Consider the following 20,994-nt stretch of genomic DNA (forward strand, 5'->3'; position numbering starts at 1 on the left):
GAATAGAGGCAGAATAGAGGCAGAATAGAGCCAGAATAGAGCTAGAATAGAGGCAGAATAGAGGCAGAATAGAGGCAGAATAGAGCCAGAATAGAGGCATAATAGAGTCAGAATAGAGCCAGAATAGAGGCATAATAGCCGTTCACGCTGTATTTTTCAATGCAGGAAAGAATATGAGGAGTGTATTGACTGAGATGTTATTTTGGGTGAGATGTTAGTTCCATTATTTGGTTGACGGTGCATTTAGTCCAACATAGTTCTCTGTGAGGTCGTCCATACGGGGATGGTCGAGGCTAGAGGGGGGGGGGGGGGGTCAGGGTGTCATTACAGTGCGTAGCCTGTGACAGGCTGTAAGCAGCAAAAAATATGTTGTTACCAAACAGGGTGCAGGGAGGAGTGAAGAAAGGCAGGGGTGAAGTTAGGGAGGGGAGATAAAACTCAAGTGTTGGACGCTGTGTTTACAAAGTGAGGGAGAGACTGAGCCTGTAGAGAGGGCTGACTGTTACCATTAGAAGCTAAGGTATCAACGCAACATCAGCTCCGCGACATCAGCTACGACACTATATATCAGCTACGACACTATATATCAGCTACGACACTATATATCAGCTACGACACTATATATCAGCTACGACACTATATATCAGTGCAGAGGAAGTAACATTGTAATCTATCAGGTTTCTATGGATCCTTTACGCACACCTCACCAAGAGGAGGAGAAAGATGAGGAGGATGAGAAGGATGATGATGAGGAGTCAGATGAGGAGGAAGATGAAGAGGAGGAAGATGAAGAGGAAGATGAAGATGAGGAAGATAATAGCGAGACAACAGTGATAGACGGTGAGGAGGAATCAGATGACAAAGCCCAGGAGACTGAACCCCAGCAGCAGAAGGAGCAGGCCTGGGCCCCCACTACCTACTCCAAGTTTGGTAAAGAGGTGTTTTGCTACGTAGGAGAGGAGATCAGCATCTTTGAGGCCTTGGACTCTTACGGTGCTGTCATCTGGCCAGCGGTGAGTCAGTCTACTATTTAACATGACATTCATAGATAACAATGATAGCAGTGAGTTAGTCTACTATTTAACATGACATTCATAGATAACAATGATAGCGGTGAGTTAGTCTACTATTTAACATGACATTCATAGATAACAATGATAGCAGTGAGTTAGTCTACTATTTAACATGACATTCATAGATAACAATGATAGCAGTGAGTCAGTCTACTATTTAACATGACATTCATAGATAACAATGATAGCAGTGAGTTAGTCTACTATTTAACATGACATTCATAGATAACAATGATAGCAGTGAGTTAGTCTACTATTTAACATGACATTCATAGATAACAATGATAGCCGTGAGTCATTCATGGATGGAGGATGATGATTGGTTAATTTTGTCACAGTGTGGATGGAGGATGATGATTGGTTAATTTTGTCACAGTGTGGATGGAGGATGATGATTGGTTAATTTTGTCACAGTGTGGATGGAGGATGATGATTGGTTAATTTTGTCACAGTGTGGATGGAGGATGATGATTGGTTAATTTTGTCACAGTGTGGATGGAGGATGATGATTGGTTAATTTTTTCAGTGTGGATGGAGGATGATGATTGGTTAAATATTTCAGTGTGGATGGATGGACGATGATTAATGAAGTTCTAACAACTATAATGATGGTTTCTATAGTAACTCTGGTTGCCTGCAGGCGTTGGCTCTGTGTCACTACCTAGAGACCAACGTTGAGCAGTTGAACCTGGCGGACAAGGCAGTGCTGGAGCTCGGAGCAGGTCCTGGCCTAGTGTCTATTGTAGCCACACTCCTAGGTGAGTCTGGACATTACATTTACTCATATTGTACATCTGAGAAGATCAGAGAGGTGAAGTAATATGGCAACATTTCTACCTAGCCTATCAAGGTGGCTAGCAAGGTGGAGGAGGCCCTAGCAAGGTGGAGGAGGCCCTATCAAGGTGGAGGAGGTCCTATCAAGGTGGAGGAGGTCCTATCAAGGTGGAGGAGGTCCTATCAAGGTGGAGGAGGTCCTATCAAGGTGGAGGAGGTCCTATCAAGGTGGAGGAGGTCCTATCAAGGCGGCTAGCAAGGTGGAGGAGGTCCTACCAAGGTGGCTAGCAAGGTGGAGGAGGTTCTACCAAGGTGGCTAGCAAGGTGGAGGAGGTCCTACCAAGGTGGCTAGCAAGGTGGAGGAGGTCCTATCAAGGTGGAGGAGGTCCTATCAAGGTGGAGGAGGTCCTATCAAGGTGGAGGAGGTCCTATCAAGGTGGAGGAGGTCCTATCAAGGCGGCTAGCAAGGTGGAGGAGGTCCTACCAAGGTGGCTAGCAAGGTGGAGGAGGTTCTACCAAGGTGGCTAGCAAGGTGGAGGAGGTCCTACCAAGGTGGCTAGCAAGGTGGAGGAGGTCCTATCAAGGTGAAGGAGGTCCTATCAAGGTGGAGGAGGTCCCATCAAGGTGGAGGAGCTCCTAGCAAGGTGGAGGAGGTCCTATCAAGGTGGAGGAGGTCCTATGAAGGTGGAGGAGGTCCTAGCAAGGTGGAGGAGGTCCTATGAAGGTGGAGGAGGTCCTAGCAAGGTGGAGGAGGTCCTATCAAGGTGGAGGAGGTCCTATCAATGTGGAGGAGGTCCTATCAAGGTGGAGGAGGTCCTATGAAGGTGGAGGAGATCCTAGCTAGGTGGAGGAGGTCCTATCAAGGTGGAGGAGGTCCTAGCTAGGTGGAGGAGGTCCTATCAAGGTGGAGGAGGTCCTATGAAGGTGGAGGAGGTCCTAGCTAGGTGGAGGAGGTCCTATCAATGTGGAGGAGGTCCTATCAAGGTGGAGGAGGTCCTATCAATGTGGAGGAGGCCCTATCAAGGTGGAGGAGGTCCTAGCTAGGTGGAGGAGGTCCTAGCTAGGTGGAGGAGGTCCTATCAAGGTGGAGGAGGCCCTATCAAGGTGGAGGAGGTCCTATCAAGGTGGAGGAGGCCCTATCAAGGTGGAAGAGGTCCTAGCTAGGTGGAGGAGGTCCTATCAAGGTGGAGGAGGTCCTATCAAGGTAGTGGAGGTCCTAGCTAGGTGGAGGAGGTCCTATCAAGGTAGTGGAGGTCCTAGCTAGGTGGAGGAGGTCCTATCAAGGTGGAGGAGGTCCTATCAAGGTGGAGGAGGTCCTAGCAAGGTAGTGGAGGTCCTAGCTAGGTGGAGGAGGTCCTATCAAGGTGGAGGAGGTCCTAGCTAGGTGGAGGAGGTCCTATCAAGGTGGAGGAGGTCCTATCAATGTGGAGGAGGCCCTATCAAGGTGGAGGAGGTCCTAGCTAGGTGGAGGAGGTCCTATCAAGGTGGAGGAGGTCCCGGCATTCTATACCACTTACACCTATCCAACCTTTTCAGATCTGCATGACGTGTCCTCAGCACTAGACGACTAGTGGCTAGGGGTTGATTTGGTACTGGCCACCTGTGTGTCTGTTAGTTGAATAACAGAGTGCTTCCTGTCTCCAGGTGCCTGGGTCACAGCTACAGACCTACCAGAGATCATAGGTAACCTGAGAGCCAACCTGCTCCGTAACACAAGAGGGCGTTGTAGGAACACTCCCCAAGCTGCAGCTCTGTCCTGGGGTCCTGACGTGGAACGCATCTACCCTAGATCTGTCTATCGCTATGACTACGTGCTGGCGGCTGACGTGGTGTATCACCATGACTACCTGGAAGAGCTGCTGTTCACCATGAGATACTTCTGCCGTCCAGGTTGATTGATTGACCGATTGGTTGATTGACTGATTGGTTAAATTATTGATTTGTTTATTGATTGATTGTTTGATTGGTTAATTTGTTAAATTATTGATTGGTTTATTGATTGATTGGTTGATTTGTTAAATTATTGATTCGTTGATTGGTTGGTTGGTTATTTGGTTGATTTGTTGGATGAACCGGTTGATTCATTGATAGATTCATTGAACAGTTTAAAGTACAACAAATCCCCGAATGTAAGACATGAAAGCCTTAAAACAACTCATTTTATTTCCCAGGAACCACTCTGATCTGGGCCAACAAGGTCCGTTTTCCCACAGACCTGGCATTCACTGAGGACTTCAAGAACACCTTCAACACCACCCTGCTGGCTGAGATGGGAGAGGTTCAGATCTTCATGGCCACATGCAGAGAGACAGAGGATCACCTACAACACCACCCTGCTGGCTGAGATGGGAGAGGTTTATGCCCATGTGTAAATGTGTAAAAGGTAGGGATTAGGGAAGACAGAGGAATAGTTAACATCCTGCAGACTATGCCAAATGTAACCAAGACTTCCTGTCCCTTCTTCCTCTGGGAAATGCTTGAAGACAGAAGGCGGCCATCTTGGCTAATGATAATGGACGTTGATGGACTACTGTTGTTGTCAGTTGTTGATGTTTGATGTTCTACTTAATACTTACCTGCTATATGTAGTACTTTATTGTTTACATAGTTGTTATATGTAGTTTGTATTGATCATATTATTGATGTATGTACTTTGTTGTCTTGTTCCATTCTGTATTCAAATATAATTTGTTATGGATATATAAAGTTTCTAGTAAAAGTCTACACATTGACTTTTTGCTGCCCTGAACATATCGAAACATTTATTACATTGAATTTCTTTCCTACCAATCTACACAACCAACTCCACATCTTCAAAAGTAAAATAAAAATTATAGAAAATGTTCCAAATTAAATAGAAAATGTCTTCACCTCCCCCCCCTGCCCAGAGTTAATGTTTGGTGGAAGCACCTTCGGCAGCCATTACAGCTGTGGATCATTTTGAATAAGATCCTACCTACTTCACACAACTCTTATGGAAACAGACACTCAGTGGCCAGTTTATTAGGTACACCCATCTCGTACTGGGTCGGAACTCCCTTTGCCCCCAGAACAGCCTGAATTCTTCTGGGCATGGATTCTACAAGGTGTGTGGTTCAAAGAACAGACATTGGACAGCTCTCCGGTAAATAACCATACATTGACATATTTTTATTGGCAAACAAACGTTATGAGCCCTTCTTCAGCGTGTGTGCCAATGGTAATCAATGTCACAACAACAAAACCTCACAGACGAGCATCATTCTAAATTCCAAGTCAGTATTGGCCCAAACCAGAGATCCCAGCAGAGGAAGTTGTGTGGGGAAACATGACAATCAAATAAAGACACGTAGACACACAATACAATTACATTATGATGTCATTCCCTGTCATTATGATGTCATTACCGGTCAATATGATGTCATTACCGGTCATTATGATGTCATTACCGGTCATTATGATGTCATTACTGGTCATTATGATGTCATTACTGGTCATTATGATGTCATTACCGGTCATTATGATGTCATTACCGGTCATTATGATGTCATTACTGGTCATTATGATGTCATTACTGGTCATTATGATGTTATAACCTACATTTTGGTCTATTTAGAACATACTAGAAAAAGACCATTCCTCATTGTGAACTGCTAGAGTGATCAAGGGATCTAACCAATGTGTCTCTCCTTGGAGAAGTAATGTATCCCCATCTCCTCCACTAGGTGGCGCCTTCACCAATTCAACGGCCGTATAAAGTAAGCTACTTATTAGTTCATGATTATGGCTGTTGAAATGCCTGGCAACAGGTGATTTTTCATCATGATTATGGCTATTGAAATGCCTGGCAACAGGTGATTTTTCATCATGATTATGGCTGTTAAAATGCCTGGCAACAGGTGATTTTTCATCATGATTATGGCTGTTGAAATGCCTGGCAACAGGTGATTTTTCATCATGATTATGGCTATTGAAATGCTTGGCAACAGGTGATTTTTTCATCATGATTATGGCTGTTGAAATGCCTGGCAACAGGTGATTTTTTCATCATGATTATGGCTGTTGAAATGCCTGGCAACAGGTGATTTTTTTCATCATGATTATGGCTATTGAAATGCCTGGCAACAGGTGATTTTTTTCATCATGGTTGTGAATGGAGCTCCTATGTCTTTGTCTTAAGTTGACGTTTGGTCTCACCGTACCCACATAGTAAGAGGTTACAGGAACACGACAGGAGATATCCGACACGTTACACGTTATTCTACCTCAAACCTTCATCCTCTGACCGTAATGAGGATGTTCTACCTCAAACCTTCATCCTCTAACCGTAATGAGGGTATTTTACCTCAAACCTTCATCCTCTGACCGTAATGAGGATATTCTACCTCGAACCTTCATCCTCTGACCGTAATGAGGATACTCTACCTCCAACCTTCATCCTCTGACCGTAATGAGGATATTCTACCTCGAACCTTCATCCTCTGACCGTAATGAGGATTCTCTACCTCGAACCTTCATCCTCTGACCGTAATGAGGATGTTCTACCTTGAACCTTCATCCTCTGACCGTAATGAGGATACTCTACCTCGAAACTTCATCCTCTGACCGTAGTGAGGATATTCTACCTCGAAGTTACAATCATGGCGACGATTGTTATTTGACCCACTCATAGAACATAGACTCACCAAATTGATAGGAGTTTCATTCTGGAGTGGGACTATCCCTTTAAGGTCAAGGGAGGGTCAGCTCACTCCACCCACTTCAGGCAGCTTCCAGAAGGTGTCCGTCAGGGATTTGGCCCCGCCCTCGTCTGCCCTTTCGACCTCCCCCGAGAAAGATCCATTTAAGACATAACTCATCCATCAATCATCCTGAGGCATCTTTAAGACATACCTCATGCTCTCTGTCATCCCTCATCCTATTTCAGTCTCACTAAGTGGTGAGGTGGGATTCCCGTAGACTTCCTCTTGGCTGGGGGGGATATCCCTCAATCTCCCATTCCATAAAGCTATGCTTCCCACTGAGCTACATTAGTCGTTGACCTCACCGTAATGTAGACCGTGGTATTTTGGTGATCCAAACGAACCCGGGAACCAGAGAACTCCCTGTTTTTAATTAGGCCTCATTTATAAGTGTCCCTACAAGGAGACTAAATCAGACTGTTACTAAAACCCCTTGCAAAACATTAAGAACACCTGCTACAGATATACCAGAGTCAAGCCAACACAGGTCACCACTCAGGTCAGATATTACAGCCACATACACTGAGTGGACAAAACATTAAGAACACCTGCTCTTTCCATGACAGACACTGACCAGTTTAGGTGAAGACAGGAGACAGGTTAAAGAAGACATTATAAACCTTGAGACAATTGAGACATGGATTGTATTTGAGTTGTTGTGTATGTGTTGTGTGTGTGTTATTGTGTATGTGTTGTGTATGTGTTATTGTGTATGTGTTATTGTGTGTGTGTTGTTGTGTATGTGTTATTGTGTATGTGTTGTGTATGTGTTATTGTGTGTGTGTTGTTGTGTATGTGTTGTGTATGTGTTGTTGTGTATGTGTTATTGTGTATGTGTTGTGTATGTGTTATTGTGTGTGTGTTGTTGTGTATGTGTTGTGTATGTGTTGTTGTGTATGTGTTGCTGTGTATGTGTTGTGTATGTGTTGTTGTGTGTGTGTTATTGTGTATGTGTTGTTGTGTGTGTGTTGTTGTGTATGTGTTATTGTGTGTGTGTTGTTGTGTATGTGTTATTGTGTATGTGTTGTGTATGTGTTGTGTATGTGTTGTGTATGTGTTATTGTGTGTATGTGTTGTGTATGTGTTGTTGTGTATGTGTTGTTGTGTATGTGTTGTTGTGTATGTGTTATTGTGTGTATGTGTTGTGTATGTGTTGTTGTGTGTGTGTTATTGTGTATGTGTTGTTGTGTATGTGTTGTTGTGTATGTGTTGTGTATGTGTTGTTGTGTGTGTGTTATTGTGTATGTGTTGTTGTGTATGTGTTGTTGTGTATGTGTTGTGTATGTGTTGTTGTGTGTGTGTTATTGTGTGTGTGTTGTTGTGTATGTGTTGTTGTGTGTGTGTTGTTGTGTATGTGTTGTTGTGTATGTGTTGTGTATGTGTTGTTGTGTGTGTGTTATTGTGTGTGTGTGTTGCTGTGTATATGTTGTGTATGTGTTGTTGTTTATGTGGTGTGTATGTGTTGTGTATGTGTTGTTGTGTATGTGTTATTGTGTATGTGTTGTTGTGTATGTGTTGTTGTGTATGTGTTGTGTATGTGTTATTGTGTATGTGTTGTGTATGTGTTGTTGTGTGTGTGTTATTGTGTATGTGTTGTGTATGTGTTGTTGTGTGTGTGTTGTTTATGTGTTGTTGTGTGTGTTGTTGTGTATGTGTTGTTGTGTATGTGTTGTGTATGTGTTGTTGTGTGTGTGTTATTGTGTATGTGTTGTGTATGTGTTGTTGTGTGTGTGTTGTTTATGTGTTGTTGTGTATGTGTTGTTGTGTATGTGTTGTTGTGTATGTGTTGTTGTGTATGTGTTGTTGTGTATGTGTTGTTGTGTATGTGTTATTGTGTGTGTGTTGTTGTGTATGTGTTGTGTATGTGTTGTTGTGTATGTGTTGTTGTGTATGTGTTGTTGTGTATGTGTTGTTGTGCATGTGTTGTTGTGTATGTGTTATCGTGAATGTGTGTGTTGTGTGTGTGTTATTGTGTGTGTTATGGTAGTAGGTGCCAGGGACAGCGGTTTGTGTGCGTCAAGAACTGCAACGCTGCTGTGTTTTTCACGCTCAACAGTTTCCAATGTGTACCAATAATAGTCTCCCACCCAAAGGACATCCAGCCAACTGGACACAACAGCAGGAAGCCTTGCAGTCAACCGGGACCTGCGTCCCTTGCAGTCAACCGGGACCTGCGTCCCTGTGCAACGCCTTCCACACCTTGTAGAGTCCGTGTCCCCGATGAGGCTGTTCTGAGGGCAAAAGGAGGGGGGGGGAACGACTCAATATTAGGAAAGTGTTCCTCCGGTTTTATACACTCAGAGTCTGACATTATTGGCACCCTTTGAGATGAGCAAAAAAGACTGTATGAAATAAATTACAAATACTGAGCTGTATCGAATGCAACAACATCAAAAAGAATAGGGAAATTCTATTGACATTCTACGTTGCTGAGTTGATCTCAGTTTGAGGGACAATTCACATTCTACGTTGATCTCAGATTGAGGGACTATTCACATTCTACGTTGATCTCAGATTGAGGGACTATTCACATTCTACGTTGATCTCAGATTGAGGGACTATTCACATTCTACGTTGCTGAGTTGATCTCAGTTTGAGGGACTGTATTGTGGCCTTCCATAGTGAAATTCTATTCACATTCTACGTTGCTGAGTTGATCTCAGTTTGAGGGACTGTATTGTGGCCTTCCATAGTGAAATTCTACGTTGATCTCAGTTTGAGGGACTGTATTGTGGCCTTCCATGGTGAAATTCTACGTTGATCTCAATTTGAGGGACTGTATTGTGGCCTTCCATAGTGAAATTCTACGTTGATCTCAGTTTGAGGGACTGTATTGTGCCCTTCCATAGTGAAATTCTACGTTGATCTCAGTTTGAGGGACTGTATTGTGGCCTTCCATAGTGAAATTCTACGTTGATCTCAGTTTGAGGGACTGTATTGTGGCCTTCCATAGTGAAATTCTACGTTGATCTCAGTTTGAGGGACTGTATTGTGGCCTTCCATAGTGAAATTCTACGTTGATCTCAGTTTGAGGGACTGTATTGTGGCCTTCCATAGTGAAATTCTACGTTGATCTCAGTTTGAGGGACTGTATTGTGGCCTTCCATAGTGAAATTCTACGTTGATCTCAGTTTGAGGGACTGTATTGTGCCCTTCCATGGTGAAATTCTACGTTGATCTCAGTTTGAGGGACTGTATTGTGGCCTTCCATAGTGAAATTCTACGTTGATCTCAGTTTGAGGGACTGTATTGTGGCCTTCCATAGTGAAATTCTACGTTGATCTCAGTTTGAGGGACTGTATTGTGGCCTTCCATAGTGAAATTTTACGTTGATCTCAGTCTGAGGGACTGTATTGTGCCCTTCCATGGTGAAATTCTACGTTGATCTCAGTTTGAGGGACTGTATTGTGCCCTTCCATGGTGAAATTCTACGTTGATCTCAGTTTGAGGGACTGTATTGTGGCCCTCCACGGCCTCCTGCGCCACTGGGGTGAAACAATGAGGTAAAACGAGTGTCACATCCCTTCGTCACCATCAACATGGGAAAACACACACAGCTCACAACCACAAAGAGACACACGATGATGTCATTACCTGGTTGTTGACCATAAAATCAAACAGGAAATGGGTACAAAAAAAATTGCGAGTAATTAAATATACCACTTAGGGAAACAATTAATATGTTTAAAACCCCTCAGAACAGTGGTAAACCTGCCTGGTATTGATACTAAACCCCTCAGAACAGTGGTAAACCTGCCTGGTACTGATATTAAACCCCTCAGAACAGTGGTAAACCTGCCTGGTATTGATACGTTTTAAACCCCTCAGAACAGTGGTAAACCTGCCTGGTACTGATACTAAACCCCTCAGAACAGTGGTAAACCTGCCTGGTATTGATATTAAACCCCTCAGAACAGTGGTAAACCTGCCTGGTACTGATACTAAACCCCTCAGAACAGTGGTAAACCTGCCTGGTATTGATACTAAACCCCTCAGAACAGTGGTAAACCTGCCTGGTATTGATATTAAACCCCTCAGAACAGTGGTAAACCTGCCTGGTATTGATATTAAACCCCTCAGAACAGTGGTAAACCTGCCTGGTATTGATATTAAACCCCTCAGAACAGTGGTAAACCTGCCTGGTATTGGTATTAAACCCCTCAGAACAGTGGTAAACCTGCCTGGTATTGATACTAAACCCCTCAGAACAGTGGTAAACCTGCCTGGTACTGATATTAAACCCCTCAGAACAGTGGTAAACCTGCCTGGTATTGATATTAAACCCCTCAGAACAGTGGTAAACCTGCCTGGTACTGATATTAAACCCCTCAGAACAGTGGTAAACCTGCCTGGTACTGATATTAAACCCCTCAGAACAGTGGTAAACCTGCCTGGTATTGATATTAAACCCCTCAGAACAGTGGTAAACCTGCCTGGTACTGATATTAAAACCCTCAGAACAGTGGTAAACCTGCCTGGTATTGATATTAAACCCCTCAGAACAGTGGTAAACCTGCCTGGTATTGATACTAAACCCCTCAGAACAGTGGTAAACCTGCCTGGTATTGATATTAAACCCCTCAGAACAGTGGTAAACCTGCCTGGTATTGATATTTAACCCCCCAGAACAGTGGTAAACCTGCCTGGTATTGATATTAAACCCCTCAGAACAGTGGTAAACCTGCCTGGTATTGATATTAAACCCCTCAGAACAGTGGTAAACCTGCCTGGTATTGATATTAAACCCCTCAGAACAGTGGTAAACCTGCCTGGTATTGATATTAAACCCCTCAGAACAGTGGTAAACCTGCCTGGTACTGATATTAAACCCCTCAGAACAGTGGTAAACCTGCCTGGTATTGATATTAAACCCCTCAGAACAGTGGTAAACCTGCCTGGTACTGATATTAAACCCCTCAGAACAGTGGTAAACCTGCCTGGTATTGATATTAAACCCCTCAGAACAGTGGTAAACCTGCCTGGTATTGATACTAAACCCCTCAGAACAGTGGTAAACCTGCCTGGTACTGATATTAAACCCCTCAGAACAGTGGTAAACCTGCCTGGTATTGATATTAAACCCCTCAGAACAGTGGTAAACCTGCCTGGTACTGATATTAAACCCCTCAGAACAGTGGTAAACCTGCCTGGTATTGATATTAAACCCCTCAGAACAGTGGTAAACCTGCCTGGTATTGATATTAAACCCCTCAGAACAGTGGTAAACCTGCCTGGTACTGATACTAAACCCCTCAGAACAGTGGTAAACCTGCCTGGTATTGATACTAAACCCCTCAGAACAGTGGTAAACCTGCCTGGTATTGGTATTAAACCCCTCAGAACAGTGGTAAACCTGCCTGGTACTGATATTAAACCCCTCAGAACAGTGGTAAACCTGCCTGGTATTGATACTAAACCCCTCAGAACAGTGGTAAACCTGCCTGGTATTGATATTAAACCCCTCAGAACAGTGGTAAACCTGCCTGGTATTGATACTAAACCCCTCAGAACAGTGGTAAACCTGCCTGGTATTGATATTAAACCCCTCAGAACAGTGGTAAACCTGCCTGGTATTGATATTAAACCCCTCAGAACAGTGGTAAACCTGCCTGGTATTGGTACTAAACCCCTCAGAACAGTGGTAAACCTGCCTGGTACTCATATTAAACCCCTCAGAACAGTGGTAAACCTGCCTGGTACTGATATTAAACCCCTCAGAACAGTGGTAAACCTGCCTGGTATTGATATTAAACCCCTCAGAACAGTGGTAAACCTGCCTGGTACTGATATTAAACCCCTCAGAACAGTGGTAAACCTGCCTGGTATTGATATTAAACCCCTCAGAACAGTGGTAAACCTGCCTGGTACTGATATTAAACCCCTCAAAACAGTGGTAAACCTGCCTGGTATTGATACCTTTTAAACCCCTCAGAACAGTGGTAAACCTGCCTGGTACTGATATTAAACCCCTCAGAACAGTGGTAAACCTGCCTGGTATTGATATTAAACCCCTCAGAACAGTGGTAAACCTGCCTGGTATTGATATTAAACCCCTCAGAACAGTGGTAAACCTGCCTGGTATTGATATTAAACCCCTCAGAACAGTGGTAAACCTGCCTGGTATTGATATTAAACCCCTCAGAACAGTGGTAAACCTGCCTGGTATTGATATTAAACCCCTCAGAACAGTGGTAAACCTGCCTGGTACTGATATTAAACCCCTCAGAACAGTGGTAAACCTGCCTGGTATTGGTATTAAACCCCTCAGAACAGTGGTAAACCTGCCTGGTACTGATATTAAACCCCTCAGAACAGTGGTAAACCTGCCTGGTATTGATATTAAACCCCTCAGAACAGTGGTAAACCTGCCTGGTACTGATATTAAACCCCTCAGAACAGTGGTAAACCTGCCTGGTATTGATATTAAACCCCTCAGAACAGTGGTAAACCTGCCTGGAATTGATACTAAACCCCTCAGAACAGTGGTAAACCTGCCTGGTACTGATATTAAACCCCTCAGAACAGTGGTAAACCTGCCTGGTAATGATACTAAACCCCTCAGAACAGTGGTAAACCTGCCTGGTATTGATACTAAACCCCTCAGAACATTGGTAAACCTGCCTGGTACTGATACCTTTTAAACCCCTCAGAACAGTGGTAAACCTGCCTGGTATTGGTACTAAACCCCTCAGAACAGTGGTAAAACTGCCTGGTATTGATATTAAACCCCTCAGAACAGTGGTAAACCTGCCTGGTATTGATACTAAACCCCTCAGAACAGTGGTAAACCTGCCTGGTACTGATATTAAACCCCTCAGAACAGTGGTAAACCTGCCTGGTATTGATATTAAACCCCTCAGAACAGTGGTAAACCTGCCTGGTATTGATACCTTTTAAACCCCTCAGAATAGTGGTAAACCTGCCTGGTATTGATATTAAACCCCTCAGAACAGTGGTAAACCTGCCTGGTATTGATACTAAACCCCTCAGAACAGTGGTAAACCTGCCTGGTATTGATATTAAACCCCTCAGAACAGTGGTAAACCTGCCTGGTATTGATACTAAACCCCTCAGAACAGTGGTAAACCTGCCTGGTACTGATATTAAACCCCTCAGAACAGTGGTAAACCTGCCTGGTATTGGTACCATTTAAACCCCTCAGAACAGTGGTAAACCTGCCTGGTATTGATATTAAACCCCTTAGAACAGTGGTAAACCTGCCTGGTACTGATATTAAACCCCTCAGAACAGTGGTAAACCTGCCTGGTATTGATATTAAACCCCTCAGAACAGTGGTAAACCTGCCTGGTATTGATACTAAACCCCTCAGAACAGTGGTAAACCTGCCTGGTATTGATATTAAACCCCTCAGAACAGTGGTAAACCTGCCTGGTATTGATACTAAACCCCTCAGAACAGTGGTAAACCTGCCTGGTACTGATACTAAACCCCTCAGAACAGTGGTAAACCTGCCTGGTATTGGTACGTTTTAAACCCCTCCGAACAGTGGTAAACCTGCCTGGTACTGATATTAAACCCCTCAGAACAGTGGTAAACCTGCCTGGTATTGGTATTAAACCCCTCAGAACAGTGGTAAACCTGCCTGGTATTGATATTAAAGCCCTCAGAACAGTGGTAAACCTGCCTGGTATTGATATTAAAGCCCTCAGAACAGTGGTAAACCTGCCTGGTATTGATATTAAACCCCTCAGAACAGTGGTAAACCTGCCTGGTATTGATACTAAACCCCTCAGAACAGTGGTAAACCTGCCTGGTATTGATATTAAACCCCTCAGAACAGTGGTAAACCTGCCTGGTATTGATACTAAACCCCTCAGAACAGTGGTAAACCTGCCTGGTACTGATATTAAACCCCTCAGAACAGTGGTAAACCTGCCTGGTATTGATATTAAACACCTCAGAACAGTGGTAAACCTGCCTGGTATTGATATTAAACCCCTCAGAACAGTGGTAAACCTGCCTGGTATTGATATTAAACCCCTCAGAACAGTGGTAAACCTGCCTGGTACTGATATTAAACCCCTCAGAACAGTGGTAAACCTGCCTGGTATTGATATTAAACCCCTCTGAAACAGTGGTAAACCTGCCTGGTACTGATATTAAACCCCTCAGAACAGTGGTAAACCTGCCTGGTACTGATATTAAACCCCTCAGAACAGTGGTAAACCTGCCTGGTACTGATATTAAACCCCTCAGAACAGTGGTAAACCTGCCTGGTACTGATATTAAACCCCTCAGAACAGTGGTAAACCTGCCTGGTATTGATATTAAACCCCTCAGAACAGTGGTAAACCTGCCTGGTATTGATATCCTCAGAACAGTGGTAAACCTGCCTGGTATTGGTATTAAACCCCTCAGAACAGTGGTAAACCTGCCTGGTATTGATATTAAACCCCTCAGAGCAGTGGTAAACCTGCCTGGTATTGATACTAAACCCCTCAGAACAGTGGTAAACCTGCCTGGTATTGATATTAAACCCCTCAGAACAGTGGTAAACCTGCCTGGTATTGATATTAAACCCCTCAGAACAGTGGTAAACCTGCCTGGTATTGATATTAAACCCCTCAGAACAGTGGTAAACCTGCCTGGTATTGATATTAAACCCCTCAGAACAGTGGTAAACCTGCCTGGTATTGATACTAAACCCCTCAGAACAGTGGTAAACCTGCCTGGTATTGGTATTAAACCCCTCAGAACAGTGGTAAACCTGCCTGGTATTGATATTAAACCCCTCAGAACAGTGGTAAACCTGCCTGGTATTGATATTAAACCCCTCAGAACAGTGGTAAACCTGCCTGGTACTGATACTAAACCCCTCAGAACAGTGGTAAACCTGCCTGGTATTGATACTAAACCCCTCAGAACAGTGGTAAACCTGCCTGGTACTGATACTAAACCCCTCAGAACAGTGGTAAACCTGCCTGGTATTGATATTAAACCCCTCAGAACAGTGGTAAACCTGCCTGGTACTGATATTAAACCCCTCAGAACAGTGGTAAACCTGCCTGGTATTGATATTAAACCCCTCAGAACAGTGGTAAACCTGCCTGGTATTGATACTAAACCCCTCAGAACAGTGGTAAACCTGCCTGGTACTGATATTAAACCCCTCAGAACAGTGGTAAACCTGCCTGGTATTGATATTAAACCCCTCAGAACAGTGGTAAACCTGCCTGGTATTGATACTAAACCCCTCAGAACAGTGGTAAACCTGCCTGGTATTGATATTAAACACCTCAGAACAGTGGTAAACCTGCCTGGTATTGATATTAAACCCCTCAGAACAGTGGTAAACCTGTCTGGTATTGATATTAAACCCCTCAGAACAGTGGTAAACCTGCCTGGTACTGATATTAAACCCCTCAGAACAGTGGTAAACCTGCCTGGTATTGATATTAAACCCCTCAGAACAGTGGTAAACCTGTCTGGTATTGATATTAAACCCCTCAGAACAGTGGTAAACCTGCCTGGTATTGATATTAAACCCCTCAGAACAGTGGTAAACCTGCCTGGTATTGATATTAAACCCCTCAGAACAGTGGTAAACCTGCCTGGTATTGATACTAAACCCCTCAGAACAGTGGTAAACCTGCCTGGTACTGATATTAAACCCCTCAGAACAGTGGTAAACCTGCCTGGTATTGATACTAAACCCCTCAGAACAGTGGTAAACCTGCCTGGTATTGGTACGTTTTAAACCCCTCAGAACAGTGGTAAACCTGCCTGGTATTGGTATTAAACCCCTCAGAACAGTGGTAAACCTGCCTGGTATTGGTATTAAACCCCTCAGAACAGTGGTAAACCTGCCTGGTATTGATACTAAACCCCTCAGAACAGTGGTAAACCTGCCTGGTATTGGTATTGATTTTAAACCCCTCAGAACAGTGGTAAACCTGCCTGGTATTGGTATTAAACCCCTCAGAACAGTGGTAAACCTGCCTGGTATTGGTATTAAACCCCTCAGAACAGTGGTAAACCTGCCTGGTATTGATACTAAACCCCTCAGAACAGTGGTAAACCTGCCTGGTATTGGTACGTTTTAAACCCCTCCGAACAGTGGTAAACCTGCCTGGTACTGATATTAAACCCCTCAGAACAGTGGTAAACCTGCCTGGTATTGGTATTAAACCCCTCAGAACAGTGGTAAACCTGCCTGGTATTGGTACTAAACCCCTCAGAACAGTGGTAAACCTGCCTGGTATTGATACTAAACCCCTCAGAACAGTGGTAAACCTGCCTGGTATTGATATTAAACCCCTCAGAACAGTGGTAAACCTGCCTGGTATTGATATTAAACCCCTCAGAACAGTGGTAAACCTGCCTGGTATTGATATTAAACCCCTCAGAACAGTGGTAAACCTGCCTGGTACTGATATTAAACCCCTCAGAACAGTGGTAAACCTGCCTGGTACTGATATTAAACCCCTCAGAACAGTGGTAAACCTGCCTGGTATTGATATTAAACCCCTCAGAACAGTGGTAAACCTGCCTGGTATTGATACTAAACCCCTCAGAACAGTGGTAAACCTGCCTGGTATTGATACTAAACCCCTCAGAACAGTGGTAAACCTGCCTGGTATTGATATTAAACCCCTCAGAACAGTGGTAAACCTGCCTGGTATTGGAAGCATGTGTATCTTGTCCCCACAGTAAGGAAGATGGTTCTGGAAGGGCCATCTTCACCATGCCTCCAAATCAACAATTAAACAACTCCTCTGTCAAAAGGCTCCTTATTGAAAACAACCGACTACTGTAAAGATCCACACACCATCGATGGGTTTGGCGTCGAAAGAATGATACATATGCAGAAAATAACCCCATTACCTACCGTAGAATATGGTGCTGGATCTTTGATGTTATGGGGCTGTTCTGCTTCCGCTGGTCCTGGGGCTCCGGATGCTTCCGCTAGTTCTGGGGCTCCGGATGCTTCCGCTAGTTCTGGGGCTCCGGATGCTTCTGCTAGTTCTGGGGCTCCGGATGCTTCCGCTGGTCCAGGGGCTATGGAAGCATCCGCCGGTCCGGGGCTCCGGATGCTTCCGCTGGTCCTGGGGCTCTTGATGCTTCCGCTGGTCCTGGGGCTCTTGATGCTTCCGCTGGTCCTGGGGCTCCGGATGCTTCCGCTGGTCCTGGGGCTCCGGATGCTTCTGCCGGTCCTGGGGCTCCGGATGCTTCCGCTGGTCCTGGGGCTCCGGATGCTTCCGCTGGTCCTGGGGCTCCTGATGCTTCCGCCGGTCCTGGGGCTCCGGATGCTTCCGCTGGTCCTGGGGCTCCTGATGCTTCCGCCGGTCCTGGGGCTCCGGATGCTTCCGCTGGTCCTGGGGCTCCGGATGCTTCCGCTGGTCCTGGGGCTCCGGATGCTTCCGCTGGTCCTGGGGCTCCGGATGCTTCCGCCGGGGCTACGGATGCTTCCGCCGGTCCTGGGGCTCCGGATGCTTCCGCTGGTCCTGGGGCTCCGGATGCTTCCGCTGGTCCTGGGGCTCCGGATGCTTCCGCCGGGGCTACGGATGCTTCCGCCGGGGCTACGGATGCTTCCGCCGGGGCTCCGGATGCTTCCTCTGGCCCTTTTCTTTACCCCCTATTCTCTCCAATTTCGTGCTATCCAATTGTTAGTAGCTACTATCTTGTCTCATCGCTACAACTCCCGTACGGAGCAGCACCAGGATTAAAACACGTCTTACCTTTTTGAAGTTAATCAATGTAACTTGGCCAATAGTATCCTTAACTGGCTTTGTAAAAGTGAATCCATTCTTCTGTAGCTAATAAAAACATCTCTCTCCCTATCGTCTGAATCATCATTATAATGTCAGGACAGTAGCCTATGCTTTGGAGGGGGGAGGGGCAGGTAGCCTAAACATGTATAAGGTAAAGATTTCCAGCTTGCAGGCAGACATTGGAATAAGTTTCTGAGTGACAGAGTGAAGGCTTTGCGTAGGCGCTTTGTTGCATTTTGTTGTGGGACTTTAAAAAAAATGCCTGGAACGTAAAATGTTATTGGCCGGTTCCAATGCTTCTACAATAACGGTTCTGTTCCAGAACAGTATGGACAACTTTCGTTCCATGTTCCGTTTCTGTTCCTTGAGAATGTTCATTATTTTCTGGTTTTTGGTTCTGTTCCCTGAACCAGTTCCAACCCCTGATGTTGACACCAATCTTTTTGAGAATTATTCTTATAACTTCAGGGATTCTTGAAAGACTGGACAATCAACAAAACTAAAATCACAAATATTGTTTTTAATAATGAACAACATTTGATAAATTGTGTATTTTGATAAACCAAAGTATCAGCTCTCTCTATCACACATGTAAAGGAATCGCCTCAACTAAGGGACAGTTCTAAATGTATTGGGGGAGGGAGGGGGGGTGTCATACGTTTTCTTTTTGTTCCCCCTCAATGTAAAAAATATTTTCACACACCCCTCATAGAAAAAAAAATCTTCTCAACCACAAATAACAATAACTGTAGCAACCCAGTGTTTATAAACGTGGATATCGACTTTGGCCACGTTCAATACCACGCAGGTGTTGCGGGCCAGAAGATTGAGAGTTCACCGACCACCACGGACAAGCTCACTTTCCCTGCCTGCTTTCATCAGACCTAAACCCCGATCAGAGCTGGCTGAAGACAATGATCAGCTCAGTGGAAATCCGATTGTCAACCGTTTTTAATGCACCTCGAACAAAAGCAAAGCATCGCGACATTGGGAGCTTCAACGTCATGGTTTATGTTTTCAACACCACAATCTGGATGAACGTGGGCAGGAAGCTTACAGGAGACTGTTGAAGGAGTCTAATCAGATTAAAACATTGTGACTGGTTGTGTCTGTGCCACACGTAAAACGTAATACATTTCATTTCAGCCAATCGCAGGGCCTGAAACAAACGTTTTAGTCCAACAGCCAATGTGGCAGGCAGATGAAAAATAGACCAGCCACTCAGATTTTTTACCAGCCTAAATATTTTTCTGACATAATTACACCAAAAAAATGATGAGATGCTTTGTAATGTTTCTAAAACAATACATGTTTTACTCGTAAGAAGTCATGTGGTATATTGCCCAAATGTATTTTTTTTTGTGATTTGAGTCTTTGAACCAAAATATCACAGATCAGACAAAAAAAATGTTGAGCTGCCCCTTTAAGGACGGGGGGTTACATTTACATTTAAGTCATTTAGCAGACGCTCTTATCCAGAGCGACTTACAAATTGGTGAATTCACCTTCTGACATCCAGTGGAACAGCCACTTTACAACAGTGCATCTAAATCATTTAAGGGGGGGGCCTGCTCGCCTCCCTACCATTGAGGAAGTACAGTTCCCGCTCAGCCCAGTCAAAACTGTTCGCTGCTCTGGCCCCCCAATGGTGGAACAAACTCCCTCACGACGCCAGGACAGCGGAGTCAATCACCACCTTCCGGAGACACCTGAAACCCCACCTCTTCAAGGAATACCTAGGATAGGATAAGTAATCCTTCTCACCACCCCCCCTTAATGATTTAGATGCACTATTGTAAAGTGGCTGTTCCACTGGATGTCAGAAGGTGAATTCACCAATTTGTAAGTCGCTCTGGATAAGAGCGTCTGCTAAATGACTTAAATGTAAATGTAAAAATGTAAATGATTACTTATCCTATCCTAGGTACCGTGGCTGACGTCTCTTTGTCGGCAGTTGAAACAAACTGAAACATTGAAAAACAACCTGGCTTGTGAACAAGTCAAGATAAACACTTTCAAGTAAACTAGAGCAACGTTTCTGCCTGTGACAGCGCTTCTATAAAAAATCAGTCTTTCAGCACTTCACTCACAGCTGCTCATTCTCATTGCCCACAAACCAGGCAGTGGTGCGGCACGAGGAGGGCTATAGGTTTCCTAATTCTTTGTTGCGATTACCAGCTGCTCACAGCTGCTCATTGCCCACAAACCAGGCAGTGGTGCGGCACGAGGAGGGCTATAGGTTTCCTAATTCTTTGTTGCGATTACCAGCTATGAAACAAAAATGGCAGAAATCATTTGAAAACGGCTACTGCACAGTTTATGTTTTGCCATAAATGTGCTCATACTTGACTTTTAACTTTATTTTAATTAGCAAATGCGAGTGGGAATGCTGGCACTGTGTAGCCCTGACCCCTGACCCCTGACCCCCCGCCAATGTGACTGATGAAATAAACATCTTTTACCCGCCATTGCCAAAATCTACTCAAATTTGGCGGGTGGCTGGTGTTAATTTCAGGCCCTGTCCTCAGTTGCTTCATGACTCTAAAACCTAATTAAAATAAACATATTTGAACCAAAAATTCATATCCTATCTTAGTATATCAGGGAGATGGAGTTGACCGTTTACAGTGATTTACATATTGCTTGTTTAAATCTAAAATGTTTTTTTTTGTGTGTGTTTCTGATGGTTCCATC

At 44.4% G+C, this 20,994-nt stretch overlaps 1 protein-coding gene across 2 annotated transcripts; it reads left to right on the top strand.

Moving 5' to 3' along the window:
- The first annotated feature begins 432 nt into the window (after positions 1 to 432).
- LOC135537417 (protein-lysine methyltransferase METTL21C-like) lies at positions 433 to 4,493 on the top strand. 2 transcript variants are annotated; one of them, XM_064963586.1, is made up of 5 exons: positions 452 to 520; positions 678 to 1,013; positions 1,714 to 1,831; positions 3,492 to 3,737; positions 4,019 to 4,493. In XM_064963586.1, the coding sequence occupies exons 2-5, from the start codon at positions 684 to 686 to the stop codon at positions 4,189 to 4,191; spliced, it is 867 nt and encodes a 288-aa protein (XP_064819658.1). In that variant the 5' UTR covers positions 452 to 520; positions 678 to 683; the 3' UTR covers positions 4,192 to 4,493. The 2 variants fall into 2 exon arrangements, with proteins under 2 accessions (XP_064819657.1, XP_064819658.1); XM_064963585.1 differs by having other exon boundaries at positions 433 to 1,013.
- Positions 4,494 to 20,994: the final 16,501 nt, after the last annotated feature.

Source organism: Oncorhynchus masou, unplaced genomic scaffold (genome assembly GCF_036934945.1).
Source record: "Oncorhynchus masou masou isolate Uvic2021 unplaced genomic scaffold, UVic_Omas_1.1 unplaced_scaffold_769, whole genome shotgun sequence".
NCBI classification, from domain to species: domain Eukaryota; kingdom Metazoa; phylum Chordata; class Actinopteri; order Salmoniformes; family Salmonidae; genus Oncorhynchus; species Oncorhynchus masou.